This window comes from Rousettus aegyptiacus, unplaced genomic scaffold, assembly GCF_014176215.1.
Source record: "Rousettus aegyptiacus isolate mRouAeg1 unplaced genomic scaffold, mRouAeg1.p scaffold_m13_p_2, whole genome shotgun sequence".
NCBI lineage: Eukaryota > Metazoa > Chordata > Mammalia > Chiroptera > Pteropodidae > Rousettus > Rousettus aegyptiacus.
In genome coordinates this window covers 130,501,550-130,519,998 of record NW_023416295.1, presented here as the reverse complement: position 1 = coordinate 130,519,998, position 18,449 = coordinate 130,501,550, and the positions used below count along the sequence as shown (strand labels likewise).

Genomic DNA, 18,449 nt, shown 5'->3' with positions numbered 1-18,449 from the left:
CTCTCAATCCATTCACTTCTTTTCATCCCTTTTACCACTTTCTTTCATTTAAGCTCCTACTAACTTGCCCAGGTCACTGTAGCAGAATTAGGGCAACAGCTGATCTCTCTGGCTTCTACCCTTGATCCCATTCTCTTCAGAAAGAGAACTTGCTACACTCTGCGATCGTTACGCTCCTGCGTAACCTAGTCAGTGCGCGCTGCTACTTGTCCATTGTCTACTCTATTAGATGCTGAGGCCAACTGACATTCATCACTCTTGACTTCAAATCTCTGTGTTCATCAAAATATGCCCCCTGATGCACATTGACTATTTATTAAGTAAATGTTGTAAATTTGATTACATAAATTACTTCTTGTACTAAAATTTGACTTTTACATAAAGTTTTCTCTGACCAAAAACAATTCTTTTTTGGAAAACAATACTCTGTCACGTCACCTCCTCACATATATTTATTCCCCCAGCTTTGAATTTCTGTCTCCCTTGAATGTCCTGTTGTTCTTCTGCATTTCCTATTTCTTTTGATCCTGCTCTCTACCCATTCATTTGCTACCCTTCCTTTAGTACTTAGCATGTTTCTTGGCTTCAACTACACCTTTTCTACTTTATTAATCAGTTTATTCTTATTGCACTTATTGTATATGTACTTTTTATGTGCTTCATGTGTACTTTTTTATTTAATCTTGTGAAAAAGACATACATGTATATAAATAATACAGACCAGTCAACTGAAGGGATAGGATGTGGGAGTTCCAGCCCCAGGTTCCTACTCAGGTACTAGGGTGCAGAACGGCCTTTCAAGTATCCCATCTATGTGCCTGAACCTTGACTTCTCCCCTTACCTAGACTTTTGATTTTACATGGATCAGTTAGCAATGTAATTGAATTGTATTCATTTGATCAAACTGAAACTTTGGAGAGAAGACCATTTTATACCAGCCTTGCAGTGTTCCATTTTGGTATATATTAAATACCAAAGAAACGAGGGGCACCTAGGAACTTGGGAACCTCCGACATGGTATGCATCATATTTCTATGCTAGATTGGTATAGGGACAAGCCCTACAATTTTCCACAAGAAGTCAGCTCCAAGCCTGTGGGAAATCACATGCAGCAAAATCCCTGGCAAAGAACTATACATTTTTTTCTTACTCTCTATGTGGTAATTCTATAGCACTCTGTAATTAATTTTATTTTTACAGTGAGCAGCCATAGTATAAGAATAATACATAACCTATTTCTGTTTCTTGCTATTTTAGGGGACATCACACAGAAAGGATATGAAAAGAAAAGGTCAAAACTGCTGTCTCCTTACGTCCCGCAGACACAAGGTAGGCAATGAGCAGTGATTTCAACCTTTTCAGTATTTTTACACTAAAGAATGCTATTTTACAGGAGATCCGTCTTTTGTTGGTTCCCGTCCCTCCCCCGCCCCCACTAGGGGAGAAAAAAAGCAGAAGGAAAGAAAGGAGGAAATGAATCTTAACTGAGTATAGGCTGTGTACTAGGCACTTTTAAAATACCTAAGGATATCAAATCATTTACGCAGAGCTTGGGTGACAGTGTGTCCGTGTATAGGTGACATGATTCAGTGGCAGAAAATTCTAGGTCATGGGAAAACTGCATCTTATTTGTGCCCGAGCACGGACTGTGATAGAGAGGAGCAAGGGCAGCAAAGAGGAAAAAGGACAGAGTCAGTATTACAAGGCAGCTCAAGGACTAGGGTACTTACTTGAGGACCTGGGGGTAAGAACCCTAAATAAACTTTTAAATTTGAACTAATTCACAGCCAGGCTTATACCTTCTGCAAAGAGACTGGCATGTTTCCTATATATCAGAAAGAGGGATTGTTGTAACCAGGCAAGGCTTTCTGTTTCTAAGTCATCATAGTTTTAAAGTTACTCAGATGCTAGGATTTCCTTTAATAGCCTATTTCTGCTTTAATCACTTTTATTATAAGGAATTTTTTCTTTATTTCTAATTTCCCCCCCTGCAATCAAAGTCCGCTTCCACAAGCCTGTTCTTTGTGGAGCTAATTGCTTTTATTTCTGGTTTATAAATACCTTTGAGTACTTTGTATCCCTCACAGTTCTAATATCAAGACTTGCACAGAGTATATAGTCTGTAAATATTTGTTCAATGAATAATGGTGGTATATATTTCATTGAGGTCTTTGTTCAATATATTTCATCGAAGTCTTTATTTCCTGCATTATTCTTAGAAATTCCTCCCTACAAAAACTAGTGGATCAGTGCAGTGATAGCCAATTTAAAGTGTCTTAGTAAACAGATGATTATATAAATGAATTGAGAGAGAAGAGGTAGAAATTGGGCCAGCGACAGCTAATTAAATCTAGCTCTTACTGAGCAAGGCATGACAGAGAAGGAGAGCACTCTGATTGGCTGCTTAATTGTGGATCTGGCCTATGCCACTGTAGGCCTAGAGATTTACTTTAGTCATTTTGTATAAAAACAATCAGATCCTGAGAAAATAACTCAGTAAGAAATATAACTATAAAAGGACCATGATCTATTATCTGTAGTCAGCCTACGTAGAAACCAAATCATGTTCAGAAGCTAGTTTATCAATTTACTATGAGAAACCACTGAGACACACTCAAGTCTGTGTGATCAGCACATTAGTGCCCCACGGGGAGCCAAATCCCAAGTAGAAGGTTGCTTAGTGAATATGGATTTGACAAATCATATGTTTGAGTGCAGTGGGCCAAATGAATGTGACATAGCATCTCATGGTAGGGATGGTGTTGCTGATGACCTCATGAGAAAAATAAAAGCCATTTGATGGTGATTCTTTAGTTTCCTGCTACCACACTTCATACTTGCCACATCTGTGCTCAAATTGTTTACCTTTTTCTGGTTAAAAAAGTGATCTGTCCCTCTTATCCAAGAACAGTCCTCCCACCTGTGCTTTAAGTGGCACCTCTTCTCCCTTCTCATAAACTTTGTACTATCATCTAGTGATATCAAGGATAGGGCATTTGGAGTGGGCTACCTCCAGTGCAGGCAATAAGGGGTGCGGGATCAAAAGAAATTTAAAACGTAGTAATAAAACCAATAAAAAGTTGGTCTGCTTTTTATTGTCACCTTGTATAGCAGTTCCGAACACTGTCAGTAATAAAATGTTCCTTTTGCTGAGGCCGCCAGTTGCATTGCCCCCTCAGTATACCATCACTGTCAGTTCCCCTTCTCTTTTGTACAGTCATTTTTTCCTTCTGAACCAGAGCCTTCCTCTCAGCAGTTCATCGTGCTCGTTACTGTTCTATTAAAAAAAAAATCTTCCCTGTCTACCGCTTCCACCTCCTCCCTCTCCTTCTCCTTTATGATCAAACTGATCAAACACTTACTATCTGTGTTTTCTTAACTCCTGCTTGCTTCTCAACCCATTTCACTCCCTTCTAGAGCTATCATAAGTGATATCTTAGTAGTATTTGCCACTCTACTTCTGCTCTACTTCTTGAAACACTTCTTTTGAAATACTTTCATTTTAATGATATTAAAATGAAAGTACTTTCATTTTCTCCTCTTCTTGTTGCTCCCAGTCATCCTTGTAGGCTCATCCTCCTCTGTTAAATGTTGATATTCTCAAGGCAAGGCCTCAGGCCCTCTTTAACGTCTCACTCTACATCTGTGGTTCTCAAATTTTAGCCCATATCAGAATCACTGGAGGGTTTGTTAATATAAAGTTGCAACACCCCATTCTCAGGGTTTCTGATTTAGTAGGTCAAGGGGTAGGCCCCTAAATTCACATTTCTGTCAAGTTCCCAGGTGATGCTGAGGTTGCTGAACCAGAGCTCAGACTTTGAGAACCAATGCTCTATCTGCCTAGAGTATTTCAGCAATATCCTGTAGCTCTAATTATCTTTTAAATACAGGTAACTCCCAAATATGTATCTTCACCCCAGATCTCTCCTGAGCTCCTGATCCATAGATCCAACTGCATACTTAACATCTCCATTTATATGTATTAAAAAGAACCTCCATTTCAACATATCCAAACATAGCCATTACATTTATGACTTATGCATACTACCCCTACTACCAGCACCAACCCCTCCCTATGTGTTTACACACATATAAAACAAAAAATAACCAAATAGAACGATAGCCAACCTGCTCCAATGCTTCTTTTCTAGTTTCTTCCTTCTGAATAAATAGAACTCACATCCATAAGCCCAACAAATTAGACTTAAAAGTCATCTTCAGCATCTCTTTCATTCCCTACCTCTTGTCTATCACCAAGTTCTATCAGTTTTCTGTTTCTTCATGAGCCAGTTTTGGCAAGTTAATTTTTCTAGGAAATTGTGTATTTTGTTTAAGTTTTTAAAATTTATTATTTCTGTTACGCTATTCTCTTTGTTTTTAAAGCCTTTGCTTTGTTTATATTGTTTACTTGTACCTCTTTTTTTTTTTCTCTCTTTATCAGTCTCCTCAGAAGTTTGTCTTTACAATGAACAGGCTTTTGATTTTACTCATTTTTTTTTAAGCATCTATTTTCTGATTTATTATTTTCAGCTCCTATCTATTTCCTTCCTATGTTCTTTTTGTTTACTGTTTAGTACTTTTTCTAAATTTTCTGGTACTTGGATACTTATATTTTCTGTCTTCTTTCCTAAGATAAGTGTTTCTTAGTTTCACTGTGGCCAGAGAACATGCCTGTACAAAATCAAGTCCTTGTTAAGACATGCCTAGCATTTGGTAAATTTCTGTAACTCATCTGTTTGTGTTTTATTTGTGGATAGTTCTGGTCCATTAATTCAGAGTAGTTCATTGCGTTGTTCAGATCTTTTTTATTCTGCCTAACTTTTTAGCTATTTTAATCTATCAATTCTGATAGAGTATGTTGAAAAATCTGTACCATGACTTTGGGTTTGTCAGTTTTTTCTGTATCTCTGTCCACTTCTGCTTTATAGTTTTTGGGGGTGTTTTTTTGCTTAATAGGTTTTAAATCTATGTTACTAGGTACACACAAATTAAGAATTATTATGTTTTCTTTGTAGATTGTTCCTTTTGTTATGAGTAACTGTCTTTGTCCCTGTCATGTTTTTATCCTAAGGCTTTAAAAAAAAATCTAGACTCTCTAGAGTTGCGTTATTAGACATCTTAATTCTTCTCCCAAAGAGCACAAAGACTTTAAAAATGCTTTAATGTTTACTACCATCACTGCCCATCCTATATTTTAGTACCACCTTGTTTACATACCGACTCAATTATCAATTATTATTTTATGTAGTTAATGGTAGTTAATATTGTGTCTTTATCCACTATTCCTTAGTATATCTTCTTTCTCTCAGTTCAATTTCCTTTTTCCTAAAGTCTATCCTATAGTAGTTACATATTTTAGTCACTATTTCTTAGTGGTAGATTCTCTCAATTTCTGTTTACTTTCTTTTCCCACCTTTGTTCTTGAACCTATTCATGTCTTTCCCCAGAAGGAATATGTTGTAGGGCTGAGTAATCTCCGTTCCACAGGTTCTGCAGCAAAAGAGATTACCCCTTGGTCTGTTTATCGCATATATCTTTGTAGATTTTGAAGAAGGCATTTAGTTTGATTTTTTTAAACGGCATTAGAATTAAAATTTTAAACTTGCTGCATTTTATTAATGTCTGATATAGAATTAAATTAAAGTCAGTTTTACCACTTTGGGTTGGAGTGTCCTACTTCTTCTAGAAGGATTTAATCTCTTCCCAACTCTTTCTATTACCTTGTTAGACTTCATTCACTCCAGTTGTGAGATGTTTCACTGTGCGGGTGGCGACTTGAGTGTCGTGTATAACATCATCCACTAATCTCTTTTGAAATAAAAAAATTAACACTACCTGCAACACTACTAGTAATTGTATTACTAGAAGAATTTATGTGCACACGGCTTATCTAAAAATGTATATTTAAAAGTTTAGTGAATGATTTTCTGTATGGAATTGGTCTTAGGTTGCATATTTATGTATATTTTAGATTTCTTTTCTCAAATGTTACATACATCTTTAAAACAGGACTTAAAAAATTAACAATGTAACAAGGAGATTAGGGAGATATGGAAGAGAACACAGGGTTGAAGAAAATACTTAGAAATTAGTGGAAATTGAGTAAGGACAGTTTTGGTTAATAATAAGCATAATGTAATTCACTATTATAACAGGGATTAGACCCCAAAGTTACTGTATGACAAAAATCTGTGTCAAAATTATCCTTGTAAATCACTTAAACCTCCCAACTCTGAAATTGATTGTTGTTTCTTTAGTTAAACAAAGCCCACACTTTATCTGGTATTTAAGGCTCATGCTGTATGAAAAATTCATATCTCGATAAAGGTTAAAATCATACTCAGGACCTCAGGATGCTCTCATTATGAGAATCATGGGAGAAATGAAAGTATGGTAAGTTCACATCTTTTCATTCTGAGCCATATGCTTTCTGAAAAGAACTGTCCATAGAATATCTTTCAGTAGTTAGAGCCTGGATATAAAGCTTCCCACATGCTTCAGTTAGTAGGCTTGCAGGGAGAAGAAGCCAGAAATTAACTCTTTTCTGGCATGGCCCAAAGAATTGGATTTTCATACCACACATGCTCTGACTCCTTTGTAAATTAATCGCTCTTGGAGTTGCAGGAGAATGGAAGGTTTTATGTAAGGGAAGCAACTTCCCTGAGCTGATGCTATGGTCTGATCTTTTAAGTTACTACTTTTGATACAAGTAACTGATAATTCCAACTAGCTTTAATAGAAACGAATTTATTCTAATGATAACAGGGATTACTGACAGAATCTTGGGCCAACACATATTTACCAACTGCCTCCTGTGTTCAAGTACTGTTGAGGCATCGAGAGGCAGACAGCATTGGAGAAGACCGATGGGGCTGCTCAGGACTCTCTGACTTGCTCTCTCAGTCTATTAGGGTTTCGCTCAGCTAGGACTTCTACGGAGGAGCCTTCCTTGACCAGTTCTATCAAAAAGTGTCCCTGCTCCCATTATCTGAGTTACATTTTTAAAAAGCTCTCTCCCATAAATTATGGTTTTGTTCATATGTCTCACTCTCCTGTTGGACTCTTAAAATCAAGAACGTCCTTTTATTATTTTTCTTATTATTCTTTTAATTATTCTTCATGTGCCTAGTTTCTAGCATTAGTTCCTGGCATATAGTATAAATATAAATGTTTATGGAACTGAACAGAAAGAACATTTAGAATTTTCAGTATCTTCTTTAGTAAACACATCTGTAAAGATGAAAGTGTCGGGTAATGAAGAAGCAGATTACTTCGTAGATTGGAAAGTGATTGGTTCTGGCAGCTTGTTTCTACCTCAGTTTATCTTTTAATTTAGATCTACTAAACCTTAAGGGACTGTGCACAGTATCATGAGATTTAGCATTTCTCTTTATTTAACCTTTATTTTTAAATGAAATTAATCCATCTATTTTAAATAATCAAGTGGTACTAGGAGGTTTGTTACAGCAAAAATAATCAGCATCCTCTTCTTCCTTGGAGATATTTTCTTTCAACTCTTTTAACTGTTTCTTCTGGTATTTTACTCCTCTGTATTTCTCAGTAACATTTTGTTACTGTTTCTTACCTTTTTTTTTTAACTCAAGGCATTATTTATTCATTTCTTACTGTAAACGATTAGAATTTTTCTCTTACATACTCCACACAGACACTACACACTTCCTTTGTCCCTTTACTCCTTTCTTCACATCTCTCGTCTTATGCTTGGACTGTATGTTGTTGTTAAGTCCTCATTCAGTGTTTACATTATTATGATTATGGAAATATTATTCAAAGCTAAGTCACTTGGTTTGCTAGGATTACACACCCCCCCCCCCTTTTTTTTTTGCACAGTAATCAGTTTTATTACTATTTTCATAGATACAGCTCTTGGTGCCATCTTTCTTCCTGCATCTGTGTGAGCCAATTGTTTTCTTGTCCTGCTATAGGCCTTCATCATTCTAATGGCATTTTGGGAAGGAGTGGGGATAGAGCGAACTGCTCACTTTTAATCAGAATTTTTTTTTCTAACATTTCTATTTAAGGATTGTTCAAATTGATTCAGGAATAATTTCTATCAATCTAAAAGATCTCAAAGACCTTAGTACCTCATTTAGTTGTTCACCAGCAAGCCAGTTTAGGTGTTAAAATTGAGCAAGGCTGAGAAAAGCCCTACTTCAGCTGTTTTGCAACTCTCCGCTGCTGTTTAAAATTATGCTTGGTGGCATCTCATCTCTTGGACTCACCTCTTTTGCTTTAGGACATTAACTGCACCTTCTGTTTTTGATGGCATTGGTGTAAACATTCTGTTCTTTCTTTGCGTATTTGAGATTATTTGTGACCTTTGTGTATTTGTTTTTTATCCTTTGAAGTCTTTCAGTTCATTTAATTGTGTTTGTCTCTTGTTGAAGAACATGATCTCACCTTTTTTGTGTTCCTTCTTGGCCTAGTTTCCACATTGTTTTCATCCGAAACTCTTATCTGTTGTTGCTCTTTTAGGTAGGGATAAGACATATTAGCTTATTAATATAGTTATATGCTGACATTCTCTAGCTTGTCCTGATAAGAAGTTCTGGTGACCCAAAGATTTTTTCCCAAACTTGGATTACTCTTGCGATTGCTGTTTCTTTTGCTAGAAGATATTTGTCTAAGAACCTCCTTGGATATAGGTAGTACAGAAGGGTACCAACCACAGATTGGTATCCACACCCAGAAGGGAAGAGCCTCACTGTCAGGTATTCCAGTATGTATACACATATGCTGCATTTGTTAGTTGTTGCACACCCTTTTCATCACAGTTCTTCAAAGTTCAGTCCTGCCTTTGAGATTATACAAGTGTGTATATAATTTGAATTAAAATGAAACAAAAGAAATCCCTGCGTTTTATCCTCTCTCTCTAAAACCTCTGATAACTCCTCTCAGGGATAAAGACCTCTTAATGACTTCATGTAATTGTAATTATATGAAAATTGTGAGTGACACACGTTTTTTGCAAAGAACTTGCATGGCTTAGAGATAAACAAATAATCAGGCTTTTCAGTTTAACATTTAACCATATCCTTTAAATTGGTATCTCTTCATTTTTTTGTCTTTGTTTTTCCTAGCTACCCACTATCATTGGTGGAAGTGAGGAGACAGACAAGATCTTAATTTTTTATTTTATCCAAAATATTGAGAGCAGGCAATGTATAAGACCAGAACCAATTATTGCAGGAGAAACAAGATGACTTGAGACCAGGCTCTGACCTCAAGTTATCTATACTATAGTAGGAGAGAGAAGACAAGGTATACAATTCAGCATCATAAAAGATAAAGTAAAATAAGCACTGTTAGAGAGTTCTAAACAAAGTACTGTGGAAATTCAAAGGGACATAAGCTTAAAACCAGCTATCGAAATCAAGAACAACATTTTGGATTGCTATAAAACATTTCCGACTGTATAAATATTAAGGAGATAGTATGCTTCTTTGTGTGTTGGAGGAGTGGAGGGTGAGATCTATTGTATTTGATCTCATTTTGATTTAAAAGTTCCTTCTCAGGTGAAGATCACAGCAAATGAAAAGAACATGAAATTTTTTATTCCAGTTCTGCTCTTTTCTTTGCTAGGTTTGGGTATTATAGTCACTATGAACTGGAGCACAAATTGCAATCAGATCCCAATATGCCTTATCAGAAGGAAGTCCTCTTGGGGCTTCTCTTTCCTCCTGAATTGTCTAAGAACCTCCTGGGATATAGGTAGTACAGAAGGATACCAACCACAGATTGGTATCCACACCCAGAAGGGAAGAGCCTCACTGTCAGCTGCTGCTTCTCAATGCCTCATGGGATGCTGTTGAAAACTGGTCCTTATCCCATGACCAGTAATGCTGACCTACTGCTAAACCCACTTCCTGCATCAGCCACTCTGATGGTTCAGCTCAGCTAAGGTACCCACTTGGTTTCTCAGGTTAGAGCTCTTAGTATTGTGCTCTTTTAGCCCCGTGCATAGCTATTTTGCTGATGCCAAGTGCCCAGGAAGCTCTGGATCAGGATCTCTTCAGATTCCAGCCACTTCACAAACTCAGAACTCCCAAATCCCCTCCCTTCCAGAATCTACCTCTAGCAATCAGACAGGCCACCCCTTTTCCAGACTTCAAATGCAAACACTCATTTTTTCCTGCTTTTCCCCAGGCAGTGAGATTAACCACCCATCCTTCTGAGGAATGCTCTCCTCAGTGACTCAGGGTGCTTTGGCTCCTAGAGGAGATTTCCTGAGTGATTCAAGGTACCCTCACCCACCCTCTCTCTTGTAAGGGGTGGTGGCTGTATTTCTAATGATTCAAGGTGATTATTGACACACTCTCACTAAAGAAAAACATTTAATCTGTGGTTGGTATCCTGCTTCCTTACTGGTATCTATCAGATAGTATTATTGTGATGATGAAATGAATGAGATGGTGTCATGAAAGTTAAAAGAGGCATAGAAACGTATTATCATTGTTATTCTGTCATTTCCTGTTTAAGTGCCTTCAAAGCCTGCTCCTTTGGCTCACACAAAGTGACCTGACCCTGCTTTCTTCTCCAGCCTCATTTTGTATCACCCTACCTCTTGCACTGTGCTTTAGCCCCACCAGTCTTAGACTTGTCAAGTTTTTTCTCCTTCATTGGACTTCTACAAATACCATGCTTTTGTATAGCGGCCTTTTTGTCCCTCTGCCTAGCTAAAGCCTACATCACAGATCTTCCCTGAAACTCTAATACAAATTAAATTCCCCATTATGTGGCCTCAGAGAGCCTTTTCCTTCTCTGCACATATCACAATGTAAAAGATATATGTGAATTGATGACAAATATATTAATATATTTCTTCTCTGAACACAAGCACCTAGACCAGTGAGCAGGTCTGCTCTGTTCACAATAAAAAGTTGAATTGTGTTACTTGGTCCTCTGCATATCCTGTCTCACTGTATTACTCTTACAGGTGAGAAAATCTGTTAAAACATTGGCAGAGTTGAAAGATGAGAAACTGAGGTTGGCTTTTTTCCATCTTCCTGAATGGAAATTTCGCATAGTTTTATACTACTAAATAGCAACTTTTTAAATGTTATCATTATTATTACATTCAAACAATAGAATTATAGAAGACTCTAATGTCTCTTTCTACATAAATTATGTACATGTTGATCATGAAGAAAGGAGGCTTTGTGTTGTAGAAGAAATTAAAATTTGTGGTTTTTCTTAAACTTATTGTTAACGTTATGACACTATTTAAACATAATGGTGACCCCTAGTGGATATTCTGTATAACAGACCGAAAGATCCAGGAACCCCCAAACTGAAGTTGTCTCTGTGTAATCAGAGATTAATCATTTTCTTTGTCTCTGAAGTATGTTTCACACTAGAATTTAGGGTTTTTGAAGAATACTTGATTTGTGAAGTTAGCAGCTCTTGTTCTAGCACTTAACCTGTATTGGGTGCCTTTTTAAATTACTTTGATTTTACATATAACTTTCTGTAAACAAACAATGAAATCGTAAAGAACTCCAGAATACCTTATTCCAGCTACTCAGGGGATTTTATGTCCCATCTGATTTTTATAAGTACATAGAAAAGTTTTAACATATACACAGTCGTAATCATATTATATACATGATATTTGTGTGCTCTTTTATGACTTGACATCATTCCATTTAGACCTTTTCACATGTTTGCATAGTCAATATAGTTCTCATTTTTGATGGCATTTAATATTGATTATGTTGATACATGAGTTAATTCTGTCCTTGCTTTTAGCATCTTAACTATGGTAGTGAAATTGTACACAATTTCAAAGTAGAGAAATCTCTATTTTGGGGTCCCAGGTAATTCCTGAGATCTGGTTGGAGTGTGAAACTCTGGCCAGGGAATGACTCATTTTTAGATAGCATCTTGCCTGCCCAGCTGACACTGGACATGCTGTTAAATAATGCCCTACTATGCCCCTGTGTCCCCAGACTCCTATCCTTTCTTTGATGAGACCTGAGGTATATTGTTTCCTGCCATTTCCATGATAAACTGTTGCCCTGGCGGATAAGCTAATGTAGGAATAAACCTTCCAAAATTATTTTAATCCAGCTAAGACATAGTATTTTCCTGCTCACCTCCAAATATGTGTTGATTTGCCAGTTACTTTTGGAGAAAGAAAAAGGAGACAATGGATTTTAGAAGATTGGAAAATCTGCTCATGGTGTCATAATTTATCTAGGAAACCGAAAACTGAACATTATTTTAATTTATTTTAGTCAGAATCTGCTCTATATGGTATGACCTTCAATTTAAGAAAATTCAATACTTTTATTTTCTTCTTTACACTTAACTATTACCTTGATGTTCTAAAATGAACATGTATTATTTTTATAACCTGAAAAGAGGACTTTTCTAAATTACAGAAAAATCAGTAAAGCCTGTGGAAAAATATATAAATCATCTAAAATTTTATCACCTAGAAATAGCTGCTGTTAACATTTTACCGTATTGCTTCCAGTTTTTTTCAATGCATATATAAAATATATTCGTAAATCATATATCCTGAAAAATAAACTTCAGTACATGGGAATAAAAGGTTTTAAAATTTATATATGAATTGGAGAGTGATTATTTCCATTCAAAAAGATGAACTACACCTTATACCTCCTCTATTTTAAAGTAATTTGATTCCTAGGAATTCATTTTACTTTTTTTTTCTTTCCCTTCTCTTTTAAAGCCTCTCTCAAACTTGAAGCAGGTATATTACACATTTGAACCAAAATGTTATATCAGAAATCCATGTTTTTGCGGCATTATGCTTTGGGCAGCTGTGGAATGCTCACAGAACAAATTTGTCAACCACTTATTGAAATTGCAAATCAACCTTTTGGTTTCGTTTCTAGCCAACTACAATGAAATGTTTGTCATGATTTTAGACCCAAATGAGTCCTGGTCTGCTTGGATGACTAAATTCCTGAGGGAACAGAGATAAACATTAAAAAGCGTCATCCTAATGTTGCTTGGTGAATAGCGTGTTGTAAGGCCTCTTTTTTTTTTTTGGTACCAATTCAGTAGATCTCTTGGCAAAGTGTCATCTGACTTTCAGTTCTCATTAGATGTCATTATTTGTGTTAATTTTCATGTGATTTGATCTGTGATAACCCCTAGGTAATCTGAGTGGGAATGTTCATTCTCTCTAATTCTTCCTCAAATAAATGTATCATCTTCCCAGTTCCCCTGTCACCTCCCTATCATTTTTTGTGTCAATTATTTATTCTTTAGTCCACCTTATCTTCTTTTTCCTAATTAATTCCATTTACAAACATAAAGTAAAAGCCTGAGTAAGAGAGAAATTGTAAAAAATACATAAGCCATTTGTGTTCATCCTTTGTGAAATGAGAATCAATATTCCTTTTATACTTTGGATTATTAGTATCAAATTCGAAAGCACCATGTTTTTTAGCAGAGTGATTTGGTCTATCTGCAAATCCACATATTTTTAAAAAATCAATGATCGGTGATTTATATATTCACTGTGACCCTCTTCCCCTAAAGTAACACAAAGCCAATGTTTTAATGTGCTGTCTGTATAAGCCAAGCCATTTTCTCTGTGCATATTTGCAAGCAATGTAGCTCATGTGTGCTAATATGATTTCCTTCCTGTATATATCATCTGACTATACAAATAAAAATAGCCCCTTTCTGTTTTTTGTTCTATAAGGTTGATTGGAATGTTTTAAATAATTTCTCTAATGAATGGTCACAAACTATGTGGAGGGATTTTTTTGCAGACTCTTTTGCATAAAGGCAGGTGATTAAAAAAACAAAACTATTGTCCAGCTGCCGACTATAAATTTCTGAAGCATTTAGATACTCCTAAAGTAAATTATTAATTCTGATTACTTTCCTCTTAAGAGTCTTGGGAAAGTTTTGATAACCTTTTTTACAACCTTTTCTGGTTGAGAACTGGTGAAGTTAGGCTGGGTTTGAATCTTGGTTCTGTCATTCTCTGGCTCTGTGACTTTGGATAAAATAATGCATGTCTCTGTTCCTTTTTCTGTAATAAGTTGATAGTGGTAGTGCTGACTTGGTAGGGTTGTGAGGAATAAATAAAAGAAATAAAATGTGAAAACTTTTTATATGTGCTTCTCTATGTACAGTGCCTAGCACGAAGCAAACACTTAAATGTTAGCTTTTATTATTATAGACTGAGGGTTGGCAGGTTTTTTCTATAATGGGCCAAATAGTAAATTTTTCAGGCTTTGAGGATCATATAGTCTCTGTGGCACTAATCAACTCTGCCTTTACAGTATGAATGCATCATAGGCAATATGTAAACAGATCAGTGTGGCTGCATTATGATAAAACTATTATAAAACAGACATGCTATAATTTATTGATTCCTGTTCTAAAATAATAATACTAACAAATTAAATAGGGTGTTGCAATATTAAGAATTTAGTATAGTTCTTCTGTGAAATGGATTATATCAGGAGAATTGAGATTGATTAAAAACTTCGATTTGCAAACCCAGACATTACCTTTCAAAATCTCAGTGTTAAAACATGTTCTGCTCCATTAATGTATTTTATAATAAAAATCTCAGCTACCAGGAACCATCAAAAATAAACATTTCTAGATCCATAAAAGCTCTTTAATGGAAAATATCCTAAAATGTACTGTTTTGCCTTCTTAAAAATAGTGTATAAAAAAATAATCTTAACTATTTAAAAAAATAAAATTCTTTAGATTATATCCTATGATTTTGTGGGTCAGGAATTTGGTCAGGGCTCAGTTAGGTGATTTTTTTGCTTCACATGGTAGCAACTGGGGTCACCAAGTGCTTTTCCCCTAGTGTATAGGCTGGTTTGGAAGGCCCAAGATGGCTTCACTCACACGTCTTAGCACCTTGGCAGGGGCAGATGGAAGGGCTGGGCTCAGCTGAGACTGTCAATTGGAGGTCTTACACACGGCCTCTCTAGCATGCTAATCATTTTTTAAAAAATGATATGACGTTGTCATTATGAGTCCCAGTTCCTGTAGCACCATGATACCCACAGCCGTTACCGAGGTATGTGGGACTGGTGCTTGCACTCCCCAGACCACTGTGCTTTCAGTCTGCTTCTTAAATTTTTGGCTTTATAAACTGATTATCAGCTGTGGTCCAGAGCAGTGCATTTGCTGTTTAGGTTACATGTTACTATTGTGGGCACTTGATTTGCTAGGTGTAAGCTGCCTTGCTAGGCACAACTAAGTGCTGTTAAAGAAACTTAAAATATGCTTTTAGAAGGAAGGAAATCCCGCAACATGTAACAACATGGATAATCTGGAGGATATGATGCTGACTAAAGTAAGCCAGTCCCAGAAGGATGAATACTACATGAATTCCACTTATATGAGGAATCTAAAATAGTCATCCTCATAGAAACAGAGTAGAATGGTGGTCACTAGGGACTGAGAGGATGGAGAATGGGGAGTTTCTCTGCTAATGGGTAATAAGATTTAATTATGCAAGATGAATAAGTTACAGAGATCTGCTGTACAACACTGTGCATATAGTTAATACTGTATTGTGCACTTAAAAAATTTTAAGAGTATATCTTATGTTAAATGTTCTTATGTTTTTATTTATTTATTTATGGCTTAGGAGTTAATACCATTTGAAAAAAAAGGGGCAGTTAAATATCAGAACTTAAGGTGTTTTTCTTATTATTGTTTTACCTTATTATTGTTTCTACTTTCCTCATATTCTCAAGACTGCAAATGTTAGGAGGGCAGGGTATGATGACAGGCCAGGGACCGGAAAGGGGCAGAAGTTCAGGGGTGACTCCAGTTGGAAGAAGAACTAGTAGATATGACTTGAAGCTATGTTTGCATAGTAAGCACCCTACTTTTGCTTAAATGATGTGTTTATTTGGAATACCTTATGTTGGGGAGGCCAAAGCTCCCCAGGTCTCCTTTGTACCACTGTGCAGGATTAGGGGGTCATATACGTCCCCCAGCCCCACCACTTTACTAGTTCTTAGAGTCTCTGGAATGGTTTATTCACTTTACATGTATTTTTACTATTTCTCTCCTATCACCCCTTCACAGTTATGGCTCTAAAATGATTTTTTTTTTTTAGCCTAGATGTCTTTGTATTATTTTTCTGTATGTATATTAAAGTTCTCTAAATTTTTACTATAAATGAGGTAATAGTACCAACCTCAGAGTATTGTGGGAATTATGTAAAGTACTCTGAAACCATTAGCTATTATTGTTATCAGATAACTATCTTCCAAACTTCCTTTTTTAGAAACTGATTCAGCAGTACAGAAAGAACATAGAAACCAGACACCTACTCCATCTGCAGCTCAAACTTCCGCTCCTTCTAAGTACCACCGAACTCGATCTGGGGGAGCCAGGGATGAACGATATCGATCAGGTGAGAAGAAACTGACAAATATCAGCGAAATGGCTTTTACTGACTTAGTATGATCTGTGTATCCTGAGAACTTTTAATGTTTGTTTTTTTTCCCCTCACAGCACCAGCAGTTTTATGTTTATTCATTCATTAGTCATTTTTTAAGTACCTATTATATGCCAGGTATAGTAGATACTCAATATGTGCTGGGGATGAAACATCAAATAAGACATTTCTGGCCTCAGGGCAGGGATGGGAGCCAGACAAGTGCAAAGGCAATGTGAGTAAATAAGTAAGTAAGCGGGGAGCGCCTGGGTCACACTGGGTGGTATGTAGCAAGAGCTCAATGGACTCTATTGGAAGAGTCAGGTCCTTCTATATTTGTTAGAGTTGTTAATTTAGTCTCTTTACTAAATGGAGCTGGAACAATAACTTACAATGAAATTTCAGAGTAGTAAACCCTTAAATTTTATCTCTTCTGACCCAAAAAGTACCCGTGGGAAGGGAAAGGCAACACGCGGTGGCCGTCAGTGGAAGCATGCGCCTGCCATACCATGTCCAAGACTGATGAGCAGAGAAACACATCATAAACCCAAGCCCTGTTTCCCATGCACCCAGTGTTGCCTTTTGTGGCTGAGGCCCAGGTTCAGTAGCAGGGTATTCTGACTACTCCAGAGGGGTTTAGTCTTTACAGCTCTCATCCCTGGCCTTCTAGGAGTTTGTGGCATTTTTCTCCCCTTTGTTTGTTTGTTTGTTTTTACAGCATATAAAGGGATTAGTAAAGAACCAAAAGATGATTCTCCACATTCTGTGTCCCAGCCGATTGCATTTACGAAAAGGCTTAAGTGAGCTCATTCAGCAGTGTAAAATTTTGACCTTCATCTAGTAAAACCAACTGTGATCCCTAGCCTCCTCTGTTCTTCTTCACCAATTGTTTTAGATTTACCCTAAATATCAGAAAGTTTAGTTTGTGAATCAAATACTGGTTAGCAGAATGTTCAGTGTCTTGGTTAGGTGTAGGTGTATTGAAAAGAGTTTAATAGTCAAGTTTTGGATATTTGTCTCATAGGGAACTCTCCCCGCTCCCGCCTTTTTTAAGGGTAGGTATGGGATGTAGGCCACAGAGGAGGTAAAGTAGGGAAGAAAGGGTTATTTAAAAACTCTGAAGATATTGAAAGCTATGAGAGTACTACAATACTGTCATGAAGGGGAACAGGAAAGGAGAAGCATGCAAGCATGATTTTTGGTGACGATCACTTTTTTTAAGTATATTGGAATTGCTCAACTAAATAGCAAAGGAAAGCTCAGCACGTTCTGAGAATTGTGGCTTCCATGAATAAGAAGAAACCAAGACAGTAGCAGAAGAAGAGCAAATAAGTTATAGAAATTGAGGGGAGTTGAACTATACCACTGTGCCACTCCAGTCATAGGAAGGATTACCTTTACAAGTTACATGCAAAAACCACTTAAGAATGTAGGATATATTTAGTGAAAATCATAAGCATTCAGGGTAAAGTGATGGGTACACAGAAAGATTTAATACTGATGTCAGTAAGTTCAACTAGAAAATCTTCTCTTATTTCATGGAGGTTTATTAACACCTATGATATTGCAGCCAATCATATTCAAATCTAAATAGACTTAGTGTCTCATGTTTCAGACTCAGTGTAAAGAGCTTATATTTATTCAGAGTTTAGATCATCTGACCTAATTCTGCTCCCTGTACTTAGCTAAGAGAGTCTGCCATTTCAAATACACTTATTTAGTACCTCCTTTTCCTGCACATTAAGGCATGATATACCTTTCTACATGCATGTTATGGTCACAAGTGCAGAAAATACACAATGCCTGAGATGAAAAGTGATCTGATTGTAAGTTATTCTGACAACTCCTTTAATGTTAATCTTTTGAGCAGTTAGCCATTTCAAACAAAACAAAACAAACAAAAAAGGACTTTAAAAGAACATTTGTTTCATCTTATTCAGCTCAAACATTAGTGCTGGAAAATGATACCCAGCTCTCATGTGCTTCTGGCAGAGATATCCAAAGTCAGCTATGACTGGG

General features: G+C 36.5%; 1 protein-coding gene across 3 annotated transcripts in view; it reads left to right on the top strand.

Annotated features, from left to right (window-relative positions):
- Window positions 1-18,449, top strand: part of DIP2B (disco interacting protein 2 homolog B) — a 179,977-nt gene that overhangs the window by 89,426 nt on the left and 72,102 nt on the right. For all 3 annotated transcript variants that reach the window (XM_016151835.2, XM_036236235.1, XM_036236234.1), the window contains exons 2-3: window positions 1,259-1,330; window positions 16,278-16,406. In XM_016151835.2, coding sequence (XP_016007321.1) covers window positions 1,259-1,330; window positions 16,278-16,406 — 201 coding nt within the window. The remainder of the gene's footprint in view (window positions 1-1,258; window positions 1,331-16,277; window positions 16,407-18,449) is intronic.